Source organism: Centroberyx affinis, unplaced genomic scaffold, assembly GCF_046629955.1.
Source record: "Centroberyx affinis isolate AG114_WGS23_722 - 3 ecotype Tasmania unplaced genomic scaffold, CSIRO-AGI_Caff_v1 ptg001198l_1, whole genome shotgun sequence".
NCBI classification, from domain to species: Eukaryota; Metazoa; Chordata; class Actinopteri; order Beryciformes; family Berycidae; genus Centroberyx; species Centroberyx affinis.
In genome coordinates, this window is record NW_027279720.1 from 467,696 (window position 1) to 481,693 (window position 13,998).

General features: G+C 42.5%; 1 protein-coding gene across 10 annotated transcripts in view; it reads left to right on the forward strand.

The window, feature by feature from the left end:
- Positions 1-12,054, forward strand: part of trim9 (tripartite motif containing 9) — a 37,251-nt gene extending 25,197 nt beyond the window's left edge. For 2 of the 10 annotated variants that reach the window (XM_071524485.1, XM_071524486.1), the window contains exons 4-10: positions 1,610-1,720; positions 2,624-2,786; positions 3,564-3,709; positions 6,467-6,605; positions 9,803-10,106; positions 10,597-10,759; positions 11,922-12,054. In XM_071524485.1, the coding sequence (XP_071380586.1) occupies positions 1,610-1,720; positions 2,624-2,786; positions 3,564-3,709; positions 6,467-6,605; positions 9,803-10,106; positions 10,597-10,759; positions 11,922-11,999 (1,104 nt within the window). In that variant the 3' untranslated portion in view covers positions 12,000-12,054. Of the gene's footprint in view, positions 1-1,609; positions 1,721-2,623; positions 2,787-3,563; positions 3,710-6,466; positions 6,606-8,873; positions 8,913-9,802; positions 10,107-10,596; positions 10,760-11,921 lie in introns of all 10 variants that reach the window. The other 8 variants (XM_071524488.1, XM_071524492.1, XM_071524491.1 and 5 more) reach the window with 6 other exon arrangements.
- The last annotated feature ends 1,944 nt before the right edge of the window (positions 12,055-13,998 follow it).

Sequence of the window (13,998 nt, forward strand, 5' to 3'; positions counted from 1 at the left end):
TGTATTTTGTAACTCACTGATTTCCTAACTGTCGCAGCAGCACTTTGGCTCAGTTGTCAGCTCTGTCGGCTCACAGTCAGAAGCATCTGGGTTCGATCCTCAGTCCAAGACCTTTCTGTGAAGAGTTTGCTCTAGTGCTGAAATGATTAGTTGAGTAGCCGAGCGACAGAAAAATAAACAATTATAATTTTGATAATCGATTACTCATTTTAGTCATGTATCAAGTAAAAATGCCAAACATTTGCTGGTCACAGCTTCACAAATGCACCAGATTTGCTGCTTTTCTCTGTTTCACATCATTAAAATGATCATTTTGGGGTTTTTTTGGCTGCTGGTAACTTGATGGGCATTTGTCATTATTTTTGTCATTTTATAGACTATAGAATAGTCAATAGATTAATCGATAACGAAAATAATCGTTAGTTGCAGCCCTAGTTTGAGTCCCCCCTCCCCCGTTTCAAACAACATGCAAGTCAGGTGGATTGGAGACTCCAAATTCCCCACAGGAATGAATCAAAGTTAGTGATTTCTCTGTGATCGTCCTGTGATGTACTGGTGACCAATCCAGGGTGTTTCCCCGCCTTCCGCCCAATGCATGCTGGGATAGACTTCAGCCCCCGTGACCCGTCAAAAAGGAATAAGTGGGTAAAGAAAATGACTGCCTATCTGTCATTTACTCTGTTATCATTTTAAGTGTGAAATGGAAATTTTAGAGCAATCTGGCACTAAAGCGCTCGTCTCATCCCTCTCTCTGATCCACTCATCTGATCTTTCAGAAACAAGCTGGCACACGCAACCGGCGACGCTGACGAATTTTCACACGGCCTGCGTGAAAACAAAATGTCACTTTCCTTCGACTGACGTCAATAACGCGATTGGTTCCCGATGTCTGCTAACCCTCTGCTCCTCTTCCCCAATCTGTCCAATTCTCAAGAGTCGAATCAACCAATTTATCAATGCTACAATCCTGGTGCTAATCTCATTATTGGTTTCCCTCCCCTCCCCTTCATCCATTAACATCCTTGTTTAATCTCCCCCTCTTGTCTACTTCTTCTTCTCTCCCTCCATCCTCCCTCTTCTCTCTTTTTCTTTTCTCTCCTTTACTGTCGCCCTTTTCTCATCTTCAGCTATCCATCCCCTCCCTGTCTTTCCTCTACACCCCTTTTTCTCTCCTCCTCTCCTCTCTCCTTCCCTCATCTATCAGCCTTTTCTACCTCTTAACTTCCTTCTTTTCTCCCTTTTAACTTCCTTCTCTGCATCTCTCTTTTCCCTCCCCCTTCTTTTCTACAAATTCAGGTCTTTATGCTGCGAGTCAGTAGCGCTGTACAGCACTTACATACTTGATGTACTGACCACAGTCATTATTAAACCATTTTTCTGCATTTCCTTGATGTTCCAGTCTGGAGTGATTACAGTGCTGGAAATGGGTGAAGATTAGAATATGATTATGTTCATCTAAGTGTAGGTTTTGCATGCTTGATGTCTTTGTGTAGGTGTTGCAAACTCGCATAACTTGATTCCTTGTTCTGCCTGCTTCTCTCCCCCCCCCCCCCCCCCAACCCCTACACCCTCCTCTCTCTTCTCTCTGTCTTCTCCACCTCCATCCCAGGTGGTGCGGGATCAGATCTCCCACTGTACGGTGAAGCTGCGTCAGACCACGGGGCTGATGGAGTATTGTCTGGAGGTCATCAAGGAGAACGACCCCAGCGGTTTCCTGCAGGTCAGAGTCATGAGAAACAAAGCTCTTTCTATCCCCATCTTAATTAAAGAGAACACTTATGAGTAGGGATGCAAAATGTTTTCTAAAAAAAATCAAAGCTATGACACCCACAAATCTGGCAATATTATTTGTTTGTTTGTGAGTTTTGTGCTCATAATTGTCCCATGTGCAGTATAAAGCTGTAGACAATAAAGTTTCCTGAATCTCAATCTGAACACACAGACAGTTTGGTACAGTGTGTTTCCCCCAGAGAATTACTGCCAGCAAGTATGACTCAGACTCAGAATACTTTTTAGATGAAGTTGACTTTACTGTTATGTGGAAAAATAAATAAAACCAGAAGACAAGTGATAGCTAAAGTAAAGTAACAGTAGATGTGTTGCCGGGGAGAGAAATGTCTTTTTGACTGGTAATGCAAATCTGTTTCCACGGCTCTAGCCAAGCAATTATACTTAACGTTATTCATCATCTTGATTTTAGTTTTAGTGTCTACATCTAGAAAGCGAGCTAACGTCAGCTTAAGTCTTCCTCTTGTGTCATTGCCTCTCAGATACTCGGTCTGACTGAAGAGCTGGGGTGAATTTGAGGAGATAATGAGCAAACACTTTGCCTGTGGCAAACACAAGTACAAGTGTTTACTGTGCTGCAGTTGTATCTCACCTGCCTGTTTACTGAAATAGAACATTTAGAGTAAAATAAAAATGATTCTGCAAGCATTTTTAGCATAGCAGGTAATCCATCAGGAATATTTATTATAGGTGTGTGTCCAGCGAGTTTATAACCATCCAGTAATCATCAGGAAAGGAACTGCTCTTTCTAAAACTAGTTTTAACTTTGTCTGTTCTGTCTGTTCCCTTTAAACGTGAATGAGACTTCACAGTGACTGTCCTGTGTCCCTCCCAGATCTCTGATGCCCTGATCCGGAGGGTCCACATGACGGAGAGCCAGTGGGGGAAGGGAACCCTGACTCCCCGGATGAACAGCGACTTTGACCTCACTCTGGACAGTGGGCCCCTCCTGCAGACAATCCACCAACTGGACTTTGTGCAGATGAAAGGTACAGGGGGTGGAGGGGGGTAATGGGTACAAAAGTGTCCGTGAGCAAGGCGATGAATTCTCCTTCGGCGATCAATAGAGTACCACAAAAACTGTATCTATTCCTATAGTGTGTATGTAGTATGTCAGTAGATAGTTTATAGTGAACTTATTGTACTTAATAGTTTTATCTCCTATGGAATCACTAAAATATTCCTACTGGAACTTAATTTTGCTGTGATATTTATATAGTATGTATAGCAGCCTATAGTATGAGTTTTCAGTCACAGTATAGAGACAGCAGGTTTCTGCTCACGCATATCACATCTTCATCTTTTTGCTGGTAAGAATAAAAATGCAGAAGTGATATGTAATAGGGGGAACCTTCTGTTCTTATGTGGACTACAATATGGAAATTTGTGTTTGATTTGTGGAATTTTGTACCTGCTTTATGGTTTCAATGAGATAAGTGATTGCTAAAATATTCTATAAAATACTAAAATAAAAAGGTAAAGGTGGGAGGTGTGTGGATATTGGAGGCTGGATGATGTACAATAGTTGGAATATTCATGAATCACAAGACGTTGATTAATGTGTTATATAAATTTATAAGTGGAATTTATAAATTATAAATCCCACTTATTGAAAAGATTGTCCTGCACTGCAGAGTCATATCCAGTGGGAGTGTGTGTGTGTGTGTGTGTGTGTGTGTGTGCCAGTGTGTGTGCCAGTGTGTGTGTGTGTGTGTGTGCCCGTGTGCCTTGCATATCTCAGTGGGCTGTAATTTGGCCTGGTTTCCCCTCCTCAGTCCCAGCTGCTCCCATGCTCCAGCTGGAGGAATGCTGCACTCAGAACAACAGCGCCACGTTGTCATGGAAACAGCCACCGCTCTCCACCATCGCCGTGGACGGATACATCCTGGAGCTGGACGATGGAAACGGGGGCCAGTTCAGGGTAGGTTCTCCTCCCGCTGCCAGACTGCAGGTATTCTGCTCCTGCTTGGGATTTATCTGTCGACTGTCAAGTTCAACGTTATTTTTCCTCGTAAAAAAACCCTGGAGCGGGATCCCTTGTTAGATTTGCATTTAGATTACAGACATAAATGTGAAAAACACGAACGGTCAGGGTAATAACTCACCTTTACTGAACACTAGCCCTCTCTCTGATAGGCGACTACCTCAACAAAGACCCCTTCATTCGGTGCCAGGGAGGACACCAGCACAGCTAGGGGGGAATGTGAAAGCAACGCATTGTCATTGAACTCCCTTGGGTGGATGTGTGGCCGCTGACTCCATATATGTGTGTGTGTGTGTGTGTGTGTGTGTGTGTGTGTGTGAGGGCCTTACCGCAGAGCTCTGAGCGATATGAGAGCGGGTCATGTGACGTATAGCGGGGCGTTGAATGACACGGTGTCAGGAGGAAGGGCGGGTGGTAACGCAGCTGTCAGCTGGGATGATCCCGCGGGAAGTGTGATCCGGGATCAAAGCTGCATGCGTACCCACCCAGAGGTTAGCAGTGTAATCCATCCTCCTAAGACCCTCCCTGCTTACCCGCACAGTGGGGCCTCTTGCTTTGTTGTAGCAGCAACTTATTCCTCCTGAACAACGCCCTCGCTACAATAGCAGGGGGTATCTGTGTCAGCCTTAAACCTGTAAAGATTAGGTTCCTCCGTAATGACTCTCCTAACAATCAATCTAAGAGTTTAAGAGTTTTCTGTACTCGCTTTAAAGGAATAGTTCATCCCAAAATGAAAATTCAGTCGTTATCTACTCACTCCCATGTTAGCCAAAACTCCGTTGGAGTTCGTAGGACTGCCAAACTCACAGCGAGTTAGCCCCCGTTGTTCCATCTCGGCCTTCTCCAAAACTACTGAATTTAACGGAGCCATCTGTTTACAGCTCCAAAGAAAGCATAAAATGTCCATCCAATTCCTCAAAGTTTTGACTGACAATGCTCTGGTCACACACACACACACACACACACACACACGCACGCACACACCCTACAGTAGCAGACAGGGTCTGGGGTGAGCCTGCTGACAGAGAATTGTCAGTGAGGAAAATATATGAGATAATAATCAAAATATCTGACATTTGGACCCTCAGTGCAACTGTTTGACTATAAAACTTGGATTGTTAGGAGAAATTTAATGAACATTTTATGCTATTTGTGGAACTGTAAAAAGATGGCCCCATTACCTTTGGTAGTTTAGGAGAAGGCTGAGATTGAGCTGAGTCATTTTGTGATTTTTGGTGGTCCTACTAACTTTAATGGAGTTTCAACTGACATGGGGGAGAGTAGATAATCACAGCATTTTCATTACTCCTTTAACACTCCTCCAGACTAAGTGACAGCTCAGTCAGCTAAATGCTTAAAACGTAAAGTGAATGGTACAACAGCTGCATCTTGAGGCACGCTCTGTTTTAAGTTGGGAAAAGCAGGCAGTGACCTTGGTGAAGTTGCTTCCCTCACTCACCCTTCTCACCCTCCACCTCCCCTTGAGTTCATCCTAACTCAAGGGGAGGCCTGTAATTGTCTGTATGTGCTACATCGCTCTGTCTTAATTACAACTGTTGCATCTGAGGGGATCATTTACGTACAATCTGCAGCAGATTCACCGACTGTATCTGTTAACTGCTAATCGGCAGGCAGTCTGTGCCAATTTGCTGTGCAGCTTGGAGTCATTTTGCCACAGGACCCCATTTCACTGGCAGCCTGCTTGGTCACATTGTGAGTGATGCAAAAATTAAACCAATCCAGAGGAGTAAATGTGATCAGAATAACATACAGCATCTCAGAACCGTTAAACACATTTTGGAACTTTATATTATCTATCTGTTGTGTTTATCTTTTCTGTTCCCCTGTAGTTTGCTTTGTTGTAAAGATCAAAGCGACGTTTCATCTGTAATGTGACAAAATTCCACAAGCCAGTCTGTGTGGAAGGAAAGAAACTTGAATTTTAACTCAAAGCGTATACATTTTTATGTCATATCTGTGTCTTACGCCGGTGGTTCTCAACGTGGGGTCCGGGGACCACCAGGGGTCCTTGAGGGGGTTCCAGGGGGTCCAGAGCAAACTGATGAATTGTTAAACTTCACCTCTGTTTCATTTACAAGAAGTTAATACAATTAGAGAATGTAGCAGAATGACTATTTTGATCATAGTTTCACTGTTATCTCTCTACCTACAATACAGATGGTCATATCTAACAATAAAAATATTCTCAGATTTAGGTCCGAGAGACAACATCTCATCAAATGGGGGTCCGTGGCCTTATTGTGTACTAAATTAGGGGTTCTTGATATGAAAAAGGTTGACAATCACTGTCTTACGCTATACTTTGGGATAGCCTCCAACAATGTTCTGAATTGCGAGGGAAGTTTTGTTTTATTCTGCTACTGTCTGACTCATTGCGGCTCGCCAACGCGGCACCACACTGAGCTAAGAGAGTGGACCCTGCGTCTATCTATACTCCACAGCGTGGGCTGCCTCACCCACGCTCGGTTGTACAAACTCACACTCACGCTCATTTCACTCACCGCCGAATCCAAATGGGACACTCTCTCTCTCTCTCTCTCTCTGCGGCAACGAGCCTGCCTTGTTGAAGAAGAAACACTGTACAGTATGTCTGTTTGGTGTTGTAATAACAGACTCGCTATGGCAGATATCTGCTTGTGAGGTTAAGAGAAAGTACTGTGTGTGTCTTTACAGGAGGTGTACGTGGGGACGGAGACCATCTGCACGGTGGATGGGCTCCACTTCAACAGCACTTACAAGTCCAGAGTGAAGGCCTTCAATGGCAGCGGTGTGGGCCAGTACAGCAAGACGCTGATCATGCAGACCTCAGAGAGTATGTCCAGCACCGTCTCCGCCTCCTCCTACTTGTATGGCTGTGGATCTTAAAGGGGAAAATCCACCCTCAAACAGAATTCGTGCATTTGTTCCTCTGATCTGAGATAGTCCGGTCAATATTTATGAGCGCAGACTTTCTTTCTCCCAAAGTTAGAATCCAGAGGGAGACGAGACTCCAGTCTGTGCTGCTGTTAAAATAGACTTTCTAAAGCTGCTCCACTGACAGTGATTTTCAGACTGAACTGCACTGGACTCACAAGCCTCCTTTAGATGAATTGGCTGGGACCCGGCATTAAAATGTATTTTTGGTGCCAACATTGAAATCAGATCACGCTTTCCCACAGGTTGCCACATGTCACTTCCTATTTCTTATTTATGTACTTAAGAAAGATGGCAAATACTTGCAAATACTACCTGGAAACCATGTTGTTATATGGATCATAATTGGCTATCCATTTTTAATACTTTTGTTATCCAAGCTGCCTGCCACCTGTTTGCTATGCGTGTTTTTTTCTAGGTGGATCCACACATTTATTTCAGTTCACATAGTTGTTATATGTGGATTTTATTTGCACTTTGGTATTATTGTGGCCAAATGTTTTCTTTGCACAATCAGATCTTCAAAGCATCTTGGGTGCATTTACGTGGATTTTTATGCGGTTAAGCTCTACCCAAATACGATCCGATCTCCCATGATGTACGTCAGAGAAAGGTATGAGGGGATCATAGATATTTTGTTGTGCTCCAGCAAACAGTTGGGCATTATTTTATAGCAGTGCTAAGGGAAAATCACAGTGTCCCCAAAGTCAGTTTCTTAGTTGTTGTCAGTGGAGCCGCTCCAATAAGTGCCACTTGATGACATTGCAGAAGAGAGTCTTGGCTCGATTTTCTTATTTTGGGAGAGATGAGTTCATTTACAGCACACAAATGTTGACAGAACTCCAGAAGATCATAAGAATAATATATCGCTGCTGCCAGACTAAAGCCTTGTATCATCAAAAAGTCAACTCCTCAGCAATTTAGAAAAACAACCTTATTTCACATTGACAACCACACATTTTGAAGTTTTATTAGGGGATGCACTGATGTGGGTTTTTTTTTTAAGCCAATACCAATATTTTCCCACCCACATCGGCTGACACTGATATGCCTTTTTGTAAGATTCTTAGTACAAATGCAGGTGCAAAACAGGTTAAACTTTTCAGACATGCCTATTTCAGATATCTTCAGATAATTAAGTGATTTTTAAACAAAAGACAATGTTAGTTTTATTCGATTGCTAATTTGACATTTGTATTAAGTGACACACTCCTAGAAAAAAAGGTCACAAAAATGCCAATTCCAGTAAAAATAATTATTAGGCTGATACCAATATTGCTTTTTAAAGCTGATATCGGCCAATACCAATATATCGGTGCATCCCTAAGTGTTATTATGGGTTTTGAATGGGTTTCATCGACCCTAGGGCCATGAAACTTGCTCGACCTATAAAGGATCATGTAAACATTCAGCTGAATTCTGTTTGAGAGTGCGTTTTCGCTTTAAAAGCAGTACATACAGTAGCAGCTGGTTCATGTATAATCCACCCATGTGCTTGCTTTCCCATTAGTTATATGCTGCTTTGCATAGACGGGGAAGCTTGTCATCCATCAGTGGACCTGAAAGGCCCAGACAGCCTCAGCATCTGTCGGGGGGGGGGGGGGGATGTACAAAGACATCTAACCAGTTTTTGTTTTGTTTTTTCATTCAGAAGTTTTTTTCGCAGAGTTCTGACAGCCTCCAACACTCTGACCGGAAAGTACTTTGATTTTGTGAGCTTTATCTGCCCCCTCGGAAAGATGGCAATGTTTTTTTCTCAAGCAAATCAAGCATGAATTTCTTGATCAGAAAGGGGGGATTGAAAATTGTGATTGAAAGACTTTCTCTCTGCTTTCATGCCTTGTTCTTTTGAAGTCCCCCCCCCCCACCCCCCACCCCCCTGGTCTATTTTCTAGGAGCTCTTTGGCTGGACAGTGAATCTCAGTCTTGTTGTTTTGGGGGGGAATCTCCTCTCTGGTCATTCGGCCACTGAGCTGAACCAGCTTCCCTGATCAAACCTGCTTCTACCTTCTCTGCCACCCTCCCCTTCCCTCTACACTGTCCGCTTTACCGCTTCACTCCGTTCTCCTCCTCCCCCCCTCCCTCCCTCCCTCCCTCTCTCTTTCTCTCTCCCTCTTTCTCTCTCTCTCTCTCTCTCTTTCTCTACCCCCTTCATTTCACATTTCAGCTGGACTCCCCCCATGCGATATGCAATCTATAGGCACAGGTATGGATGGCTCTCATTGCTGACTGTCTCCACTGCTCTAATCCCCTCCTGGCCATTGCCTGTTTCATCAATGCAGTCTTCAGTCTAAAACCGAAGGGTGGGCAGGCTGCTACTCCATGGGCTGCACTTATTAAGCTTTCACTACGGGCTTCTAATAAACCTCCTTGTTTATTTCCCTCGGGAAATATAGCTGTGTAATGAAACTTTACTGGACACAGTGACAACAATGAAAGCCTTGGACAAGCAAGTGTAGTGGAGCCCATATAAATAGCGAATGCCCCTCTGTGAAACTCCCACACTCTCTTGTACACAGTAGTTGTTATGCTATTATATTTTCCAACCCTGGGTTAAATAGTATTTGCAAATAATTCTTAGCATTTGCTTTAGCCTGCTTGGATGTTATACTCCAAGAAAGTTGAGATAATCATGGTAAATTACTTGAAAGTCAGTTTAGTATATTTTTCTGTGGTTGAGAACTTACTTAGCACAAACTGAGTCGTCCTAATGTGGTAAACTCCACCCATCTGGTGTTCCAAGCAGTTTAAAACAAACGCTGATAATCATTTGCAGACTATTTGACCCAGTTGAGGTAGTTTCCACATATTCTGTATTTGAATAGTTACTATAGTATGCTGCTAAGAATTATAGTCAATCATAGATTGTCATAATAGTCAATCATGTTCATTCATATTATTATTTTTCCTCACATTAAAATTATTTTTCCAGTGTAACTTCACCTCATTCAACCTCATTCTCTAGTCTCATATCTAAGTCTATTCATGCTCATAATAATGTTCTGACTGTATCAGTCATTATTGATGCTAAACTATGTGTGCATGTACGCCTGTGTGTGTCTGTGTGTGTGTGTGTGTGTGTGTGTGTGTCCACAGTAGCTTGGTTCACATTCGACCCGGCCTCCGCTCACCCGGACATCATGTTCTCCAACGACAACCTGACGGTGACGTGCAACAGCTACGACGACAGGGTGGTCATGGGTAATTCGGCTTTCTCCCGCGGCGTGCACTACTGGGAGATGACCGTCGATCGCTACGACAACCACCCGGACCCGGCCTTCGGGGTCGCCCGGGCCGACGTCCTGAAGGACGTGATGCTGGGGAAGGACGACAAGGCCTGGGCCATGTATGTGGACAACAACCGCTCCTGGTTCATGCACAACAACTCGCACACCAACAGGTAGGAAGGAACTGATGCTTCTTCATCTTTGCTTCCATGTACCAATGCAGAAGTCTCACCTTTTACACATTTTACTCAACGTTAAGAGTGCTGTCTGTCTCTTTGTCTGTGTTTCTCAAAGTGAATCATAACAGAAATGAGCTTTTAATATTTAGTGGTGTCCTTGTCACCCTCAACTTTTAAGTCCCTTTTAAAAACATTTCTCTATAAACATGCTTTTACTTGATTTTATTTTGCTTCTTTTTACTGTTCTTACAGTTCTCATTGCTTTTATTTACTGATGTTTTATTACCATTGTTTACTTCTTTTACTTGTTTCTTCTTTTATTGTTCTTACAGTTGAAGAAAAGTGCTATATAAATAAATGTATTATTATTGTATATTAGAAATATTCAGTGTGTCTTACAAATTTTACTACATATTACTGAGGGTTGCACTTGGATTGTTAAAGGTTGCTTATTTCTTTGGTTTCTCTCTGTGTGATTGTTAAGGACGGATGGCGGCATCAGTAAAGGAGGCACAATAGGAGTGCTGCTTGACTTCACCCGCGGGATCCTCATCTTCCTCATCAACGATGAGCAGCAGGGGCCGGTGGCATTCGAAGCCCTGGAGGGCGTCTATTACCCGGCTATCAGCCTCAACCGAAACGTCCAGGTACAGAAGGCCCACATGCTGCTGGGAATGACACTGTGTATATTATTGTACGGTATTTATGAACCATATACTGTATTTCTAGAGTCACATTTGACTTTACTGGTCCAGATGAATGTAGTGTGTAAGAGACATTTTAGCACAGATACAACACAACACAGGGAGTGGAGTGGGGTGTGGAGGGGGGCGAGCAAACAGAATTTCCCCATTGGGATCAATAAAGTATCACATTATTATTACTATTTGGGTCAAAGTTGGTAAATTGGCCTCAAGTCTGCATTCCTACTATGAGTTTTACAAATATGGGCTCAGAGTAATATGAGAAAAACAAAACTTCAAAGGCTCAGCAGCAGTTAGTAGCTTTGAATTTATTGTTGCTCTCAGCCAGCTTTCTCATTTTTAATCAGGTCTATTGGTAGTGATAGCAAAGTGCCTCCAAAACACTTCAGTTACTGAGGCAACGGCTCAACATCTCCACCTGCAGGCAGCAACAGGGACTTTAAACACACTGACAAATCTGTTCAAAAGCAAAGTTACAGTATTTCACAGTCAGTAAGTAAATATATTAAAACTATGAAATCAAATAAAAATAGACAGTGATTAAATCAAATGTATTTGCCATATCAATAAAATCACTTTATATTTGTATGTAACTGTATTTCCAGAGGTGGGAAGTAACTAAGTACATTTACTCAAGTACTGTACGTAAGTACAGTTTTCAGGTACTGGTACTTTACTTGAGTATTTTCATTTTGTGAGACTTGTACTTTTTACTCCACTACATTTACCTGACAGCTGTAGTTACTAGTCACTTTGCAGAATAAAGTTTTACATGCAAAACTTACAATAAGCTCATAAAATATGTTGCATTGTTAGAGTATGGAGAAGTTAGACCTAGTGCCACCTGAACCACCGACAACATTAAAATACTTATTATTATTAATGCATGCTCTGAAAGGGACCGTTCTTCAGAATGAGTACTTTTACTTTTGATACTTAAGTACATTTTACTGCTAATACTTCTATACCTTCACTTAAGTAAACTTTTGAATGCAGGACCTTTATTTTTAATGGAGTATTTTTCCATTATGGTATTGCTACTTTTACTTAGGTAAAGAATCTAAGAACTTTTTCCACCGCTGTGTATTTCTCTCATGCTCTGTAGGTCACTCTGCACACCGGTCTGCCCATCCCCGATTTCTACACCCCAGGAGAGGCCGACCCTACTGGCTCCGTGTGCTGAAGACTCATCCAGCCAGTGAATAACTAACTATGAACCCCCCGCCCCCACCTACCCCACCACCCACCTCCCTCCTCCCCCCCTGACCAACTGACCCCCTGACTCCCTGTTTGAGGCCCATCCAGCGCTGAGCCATGCCTTTATCGTACCGAAGCGAAACCTTGGACACGTGGACCATCCGCAGGTCATTGTCAAAACGAACTGTGCTTTGCCATCTGTACGTTGTATCTTCACATTATACAGATAAACTACAGCTGAAGATACTATAGTGCATCAACCACCAGATGAAATCCTCTTGACACAAAACTGGACTGTGAATGTTATTACTGAAAATAATGTGCAGTGATGGTATGCGATATAACCGCTGTGCTTAAAGGAAAGAGCGTGTTTTGGCAAATTAAATGAGTTGACTAAGGGAAATGAGCCACCATCATACCATCCACATACATTTGAGTATATCTCATTCCTCATTCTCACACTGCTCTCTCTCTCTTTCACACACACACACATACACACAAACAAACAAACTAACACAATATCCTGTATATTACTTTCTTTTTCTTCCTTTTCCTGCCATTTGCCCACGAGCATCGTCATATATTTCAAACACCAGGGGGAGCACAACTTAAAAAACAAAGCGTTTGTTAACTGGTGTGTGCAGATGAGGAACAGGCAGCGGCTGCAGTGATCCCTGGAAGAGAGCAATAGTCCGACTCTCAACTGTGTTCCTGTTGTATTCTCGTCAGTGTAAACGAGGCGCTCTTATAGTGGCTTAGCTTGTGTGAACCTTCTATATAGTTTGTAAAAATACAGCATCAGTGTATAAATGCAACCGGAAAGCAAGGCCTTCATGCAGCCTTTCTCCACAGTGCAGCTCTCAAAAGGGGAGGGTGTCATTTTGTTTAATATATATAGTATCCTGCTTATTGATATGAACAGTGTGAAAGACGGTGATGATGGTCATGGTGACAATGTGATGGATGACGATGTTGATTGGATTCATATTCTGTTTGAATAAGGTGCTATTGCAACTTGCTTAGGTATAGCTCTTTTACTGTAGGTGACTGAATCCTGGTAGTTTTGTACTATTGTTATTGAAATGAATCTATTGCGAAGAGGTGTATAGCTAAATAAGTTATTGATGTTCAGAGTTTTTCCAATGATAATTCATCATTGTTGCTTTATTTGATATATAGTTATTAAAGAAAGGTGGTCCAAATGAAATCTTTTTATGTACATGCTTACAGAAGTAGTTTTGATTTTGTTCTCAAACTGGAGAGTAATATCAGTTATCGTGAGAACCAGGTTATGTTCTCCAAAAGCAACAGCAAGAACAGTGATGTGCTAAGCAATTTTTGGGGCAACTCATATGGGCAACACTCCCTGCAACAGGCAACAAAGTGAGACACATGGTCAACATCTGATTTCTTCAGATGTTTCTTGGCAACAAAATGATGACAAAGTGATTAAAGTACAAATGTTGAGGCAACTACATGTGACTGTTGCCCATCTGAGTTGCCCAAATGTTTGCCGTGTGCGTTGCTGCCCTGAGATTTACATGTCCAACATATACTTAAGGTGCTATCCTGTGTTGAAGCTTCATGGGTGTGCCTTTTCCCCCCAAATACCCAATAGACCAATATAACTTTGCTACAAACTAGATTCATTGCTTCAGCAGAGTCTACTGTAACATCTGTGATGCCTGACTTCACCCTGCTGCTACATATTTTTACTATAGTAAAGGGCAAAACTCAACACTAATTATGTTTCCTATGGATGTAACCACAGTATTTAAGAGAATAATACAGTCAGGTGTGGCGAGGTCTTTCTTACTTTCCGATTCCTCTGTGAATTTTGTTTCCTTTGGGATTACATTGATTGTAAATCATTTGGGACTGGTACCACATGGCTGGTAAAATGGCCGTGCACAGTAAACTATATAATTTCCAGTATGTTATGTGCTTGGGGTGCATGTGGATTGATAGTGCTAAAGTCCTGCTGC